The 6,000-nt window shown below is 46.1% G+C and overlaps 1 protein-coding gene across 1 annotated transcript in view; it reads left to right on the top strand.

The window, feature by feature from the left end:
* The first annotated feature begins 1,597 nt into the window (after nucleotides 1-1,597).
* The window catches only part of SLC12A2 (solute carrier family 12 member 2), a 368,551-nt gene continuing 364,148 nt past the window's right edge, over nucleotides 1,598-6,000 (top strand). Inside the window, 1 exon segment of the mRNA XM_029619121.1 lies at nucleotides 1,598-2,746. Coding sequence (XP_029474981.1) covers nucleotides 2,207-2,746 — 540 coding nt within the window. The 5' untranslated portion in view covers nucleotides 1,598-2,206.

Raw genomic sequence — 6,000 nt, 5'->3', positions numbered from 1 at the left:
AAGTATAAAGTTGGTAATTAAAACATATCACTAAGAATTTTTTTTTTACTATGATTTGTATTTCTTCCACGATTTTAAAGTTTTTTTTAGAAGTTTCTCCTACTTAGCCACCCCCTCTCTTACGAATGGCTGTAAACTGGGCGGTGCTCATCGGACCTTGTCAGAAGTCCATGTTAGCATCACTTGCCACATGGAAAACATGAGTAGCTGCAGAGTGTAATCGGGGGCGGGATTTGTTAAAAAACAGGGGCCGCTGCCATAATAATTATAAGAATATATACACACTGGTTATTGCTGGAGAAGCATTAAAAACGTACGAAATAAACTATAGCGACCCCACCCCGGGCAAAAAAAAAAGGAGAGAAATCAGAACAAGGAAAACGACCCAGAGGAAGCAGGCGCCGATGGAGACGAATTGCTATTTTTTTTAGGTAGCTAGCTTGCAAATACTGCTTTAACGCTTCGCCTTAAAAGCCAAGAATGACGGCCTGCAAGATAGCCGAACGTCATTCTCCTCTCTTTCCTGGCCTTCTACCAAGAAGTACAGACAAAAGCCATTGTCATCGCCCAGAGCTGGCACCGCAGTCACTTAGCACCCCCGCCGCAGCAAAATCCTTCCCATCATTCCCGCGATACTTCACCGGCGCAGCTGTGTGGGAGTTCCGAACTTTGAAAGAAATGAAAATAACAACACTAATAAAAACTGATATTAAAAAGAGAAATTTATATTTAAAAAAAAAAAAAAAAACAGCCCAAAAAACTGCGAGCAGCAGAGTAGAGGAGAAGGGCTGCAGAAGGCGTTCTTTTCCCCCAGCTCCCGGGCGGGCCGCAGCTACCCGACCCGGAACATGCTCCTCGCCCTGCATCAGCGCTGAAGGGACAGCGGGAGCGCTAGCAGCTGCTGGTGAGGCAGCCGAGAAGGGTGGGGGTAGGCAGCGCTGGTAACCTCAGCAGGCTCCGTCAGAACAGAGGAGGGAGGAAAGGGGGAGGAGAGGATAGTGCAGGAAGCATCTCGAGGTCCTTCATCAACCACGCCAGCCGCCTTCCAGATTCTCTCTCTACTTTAAAGGGCAAAAAAACAAAACAAGGAATAAATATGAAAACAAAATAAATCAGCGGCGTGTCCCGACTGGGAATCTTTTTGTTACATTTTTCCTTTTTTATTTTGAGGGCGCGGCCGAAGAAACATGTTTTTAATATTTATTTTTCCACCACCCTAAGTAGACATTCCTCAGGCCTTACGGGTTTCATTTGTACATTGTCAGCAAGGAGGGAGCGTGCTTCTTAGCGTTCTTCTTCCTTCCTGTTTCCCCCCTCGGAGGCATTTTTTTTTTTGTTGTTGTTGCTGTTGGGTCCTTGGGCGTGGAAGGAAGCAGCGGCAGCCGTCTGGGGAGCTGCGACCGGGAAGAAGGGAGTTGAGCCCCGCCGCTGCTGTTTCGTTCTCAGGGAAGCGCGGCAGGCCACGCCGTATTCTCTCTCTCTCTCTCTCTCTCTCTCTCTCTCTCTCTTCTCCCCTGCACCAGGGGGTGGGGGCAGGGCGGAGGGTGTGTGTTGGGGGGGGGGGGGGGGGGGGGGGGGAGCAGTTGACGGAAGAACCTCGGCGGGTTTGAAGGTGGGAGATTCTTTTTCCGCTCACTTCAGTTGAGTCAGAAACCGGCCGGCGACGCGCGCGCACACGCAGGCAGCAGCAGCAGCAGCATGTTGGGCTGGGCGTAGTGAAGAGAAAGCGAGCCCCCACCCACCGCAGCATCCCATCTCATTCTCGGCCGGCTACAGAGAGAGAGAGAGAGAGAGATGGATTAAAAAAAAAAAAAAACAAAACCGTCAAAGCATAAAATACTAATCATACTGTGGCATGAACCGTGCGCGGCCCATGCAGGCACCTTCCTCCCAGCGTGAAGCCCGGCCACGCTAGCTGGGGTGCCTGGCGCGCGGGCAGTAGATATATCTCTACGGAGGGCGGGCTGAGGCTGTATAGATTTCGCGGGGGGGAGGAGGAGGGTCTCTCAAGATATCAGGGCGGAGAGCTGGTGTTGTCACCTGAAGCTTTCAGGGCGTGAGGTGTGTATCAGCGAGGAGGAGCAGCAGCAGCAGCAGCGAGACGTGCTGCTCTAAAGGCGCTTTCCGTGTCCCGGGAGTCAGGTCTTGCGGTGCGCCGGACGCGCACGTCGGAGAGCGAGCGAGGTGGTAGCGGCTTTGTCTGGTCATGGAGAGGAAGGCGCAGCTGGGCTCCGGGGAGCTCCACTCTTCGCTGGTGCTGCCGCCGCCGCCGCCGCCTTCGGCGGGCAGCGAGAGCGCGGCGGGGCTCTCGGCTGAGGCCAGCGACGGCGCTCAGGGAAGACCTCTGGGTCCCACGCCGAGCCAGAGCCGCTTCCAAGTGGACCTGGTGAGCGAGGCGCACAAGCCCGAGAGAGGCAGCGAGGAGGCGAAGGGCCGCTTTCGGGTGAACTTCGTGGACCGCAGCGCTGACAGCAGCTCCCCGGAGCCGGGAGAAGGCGGAGGAGGAGGGGGGGTGAGCTTCCAAAACGGCGACACGGTGCTGAGCGAGGGCAGCCTGCACTCCGGCGGCGCCGGCCATCACCACTACTACTACGACACCCACACCAACACCTACTACCTGCGCACCTTCGGCCACAACACCATCGACGCCGTGCCCAGGATCGACCACTACCGGCACACGGCGGCCGACCTGGGAGAGAAGCTGCTCCGGCCCAGCCTGGCAGAGCTGCACGGCGAGGTGGACAAGGTAAGGCTGCCGGCGACCCGGGGGGGGACAGACCTTCCCTCCCTCCCTCCCTGCCTGTCTGTACACCCCCAATCTCTTCGCACACTTCTATTAACGCACTCCCGGCCCTTTAAGGAGGTGCTGCTTTTTCTATACCTCTTTGAGTTTAAAAAAAAAGAGAAAAGAATCTCGTACTCTGAAACTTAGATACGTTTTTGAACGATTACTCCCCCCCCCCCCCCCAACACAAACAAAAAAGTAAATGATTCGCAGCAAAGAAAGATGCTCCGTATGTGTTGTACTTGTCGGGGGCAGATGGAGGCGTTAGTTGCACGAGTTAAATGAGAAGAAACACTGACTGCAGGAAAAGGGTTGCTTTAAGTGCGGTGAGGTTTGCAGGAGACTTGGTGCAACTGTTCTGGGCAGGTGGGACAGCCCTTCAGTGACTTTCTTTCTTTTCTTTTTTTTTTAATCATTGTCTTTAAGAAATGCCCTCATCTTGACCTGTATGTTTCTTTTTAGGTTGTAAATTCTATTGAGCAGGGACTGTGTTATTTTTGTGTTTGTATAGTGCTGCGAATGTTATGTAGCGCTAAAGAAGTGTTTAGTAGTAGTAGTGACTGCTTAAGACAGTCGAATTGTCCCCTTAGCTGTTTCTAAGGCCTCAGCACTTGGCAATGTAAACATCTCTTGTATCTCTGAATTGTGGGCTTCCCCGTGGCACTTCAACTTTATTGTAAAACATCTACCTATTCAAAAGGTGTGAAGGTCTTATTGGCAGCAAATATGTTAGGTGTATTGCCACCTCATCTGGTCATCCTTTTGGCAGAGGTACAAGTGAGAGGCTCTTGGCCCAGGTGTATTTCTCAAAAAAGGAGTCCTAGCTGTCCCTTGTAACCACATGGCCTTTTCCCCCCCAGATTTCTGGTGGCCAAACCTGCAGTATGTCTCTTGTTACTTGCTGCCTTTTCCATTTGTTAGGCTGGAACCTCATTCTGCTAGAAGGATTATTCATGTTGGCATATCTCCTATTTCACTGAAGAGTACCAGTGAATTGATATATCACCAATTGCTGGCACATAATCGATATAGTGTGGAGGTAATTTTCAAAAGGCTTACAAGTGTAAGTTCACCATCCTAGCAATTTTTTAAAGCCATTTATGTGCATAAAGTGCACTTGTACGTGTAAAACCCAATTTTATGCGCATAAATCCTTTTGAAAATTACTCCGTGTGCATAAAAGTTCTTAAGAGTAATGTTTCAGAAGCTGTTTTTTGAAACACCATTCTATCTTCCTTTTTATTGTGCATGCTGTGTGTTTGTGTGCATGTGCACATCTTATAGGAGCATTAACACCAAGAAGAGAATTTGTTTTAGTGGAATCTTTTTAATTGCAATACTTCCTTAAAGGACCAACCAGATATCCTAGTACATGTGTTTGCTAGATGCCCTGTGATGTCTTGAGAAGCTCATATACAGCATCTTCCTTGTGGGCCATTTAAAGAAGTATTGCATGCTCTACATGCTTTTGAGTGATTTTTCTCACTGGAAACATTTGCTTGATGTTGCCTATTTATGAACAGTGAAAATCCTTTAAAAATTGACTGTACTGTTTTAAACCAAATGAGTTTTACTTTTACCCATTGGACTGTCAAGAACAAAATATTTTGAAAAGCAATTCTGTTGAAATTTTAAAATGTATATAAAGACTTTCAGTGCAGAAAGTGAGCAAGAACATAAGATGAAGTTTCTGCAATTCATATTCTTAAACTGTATTTACTGTCAATTTAAAACTGCAGTTATAGTTCCTGTATTTTTTAAATTTTGAGTACAGGAAATACATTTTTTGCATTAAATAGGAATAAGTATTTGCTAGAATTAATCCCTGTTCTGTCATTTCTAGGATGGACTGCATGAAATGTTTAGCATTTCTGCTGTCTCTTGTCTGGCATGTGTTTTTTCAGTTGCTTAACTGTAGTTGTACACCATCTTTTAGTGAATGAAATTAATTACATTCATAGAAATGAAACACTTCTGGTTGCATTTTGTCACACTGGCATTTTCATTAATCCACCTGTGATGATCAAAATAATCCTGAACATAATTTTAGGTGGTTTTTTTTTTTTTTTAATGAGAGTAGGAAGTCCTTGGTAACTTGTCCCAGGAGTTTTACTTGCATACTAGTCATAGGTTATTTTGAATCCAGCTCTTTGCCTAGACTTGAGAATATTAGGGCATGGAGGAAGTTCAGTCATTCTGTAGCAGTGAAATGTTTCAGATGAAAAGTAACTAGCAGTAAACAGTTTTATCAGATTTTTGCAGTAAAATTTTTCCTAGACTTCAACCACATTTTTTCTGTTTTGATTTTTCTGAAAATATCCTTCTGAAAGATCAAAAGTGCAGTGAGATTAATAAAGTCATGTTTATGGCAGGACTAAACTTAAAATAAAAACTGAATACACACAGATTTATACATTCAAGTTTAACCTAATCTAACACAATATAAAAAATAATCATTGGCCCCTAATTTACGTGATGCCACGTATTAAATTAAAAAAAAAATGTGTACTGAGCTTTGCACACTTCATTTCCAGGGCTTCTACTAACCATCCCAGCTGAGTTCTGCAGCACCTCCTGTGACTAAGCAGAGGCAGCTCTTTAAGCAACTTATTTTTTCTTTGGTTAGCCATTAATTACTGCTGTAAGAGTGGAACTTTCTATGTGATTGAGAATTGTTTTTACGCTCAAACCTAAACTAAGAACATGTGGTTTCTTTGCAACTGAGTCGGGGGACTGCCTCATATTAAACGAAGAAAGAGTCATATATTTACTTTAACATAGGAGTACTGTATCAGCAGCGTGGCAAATACGATGAGTGTGGTGTGTGTGTGTGTGTATCTTATTTCTTTGCTGTCTTTTTTTTTTATTTTTACACAGGTTATTCCTTTAGTACTTTTGCTCATTTTTGAACCATGGCTGGGATCTGGCACCATGAACCTTCATTTTCAGCTGCCCTGGGTTTCTCCCCCCTATTTTTTAATTATTCTGTCTCCCCCCCACCCACCACACACACACTTACTGGTCACTGCAGCAGTGGTCCTGGGCCAGGAGGCTCTTTCTGGAACCTTGCAACTCCGAGCCTCGAATATGGCCACTAGGTGTCATCCTTAAGCAATAACATGTCTTTTTGTGCATGGCACTAAGATCTGTGTCAGTATTACATGTGGTAGTAGAAAGATCATCTCATTTTAAGCTTGAGTGGTTGAATGCTTGGC

This window comes from Rhinatrema bivittatum, chromosome 1 (genome assembly GCF_901001135.1).
Source record: "Rhinatrema bivittatum chromosome 1, aRhiBiv1.1, whole genome shotgun sequence".
In the NCBI taxonomy this organism is placed as follows: Eukaryota; Metazoa; Chordata; class Amphibia; order Gymnophiona; family Rhinatrematidae; genus Rhinatrema; species Rhinatrema bivittatum.
Note: the sequence above shows the minus strand (reverse complement) of the source record. Positions and strands in the feature narration are given on the sequence as shown.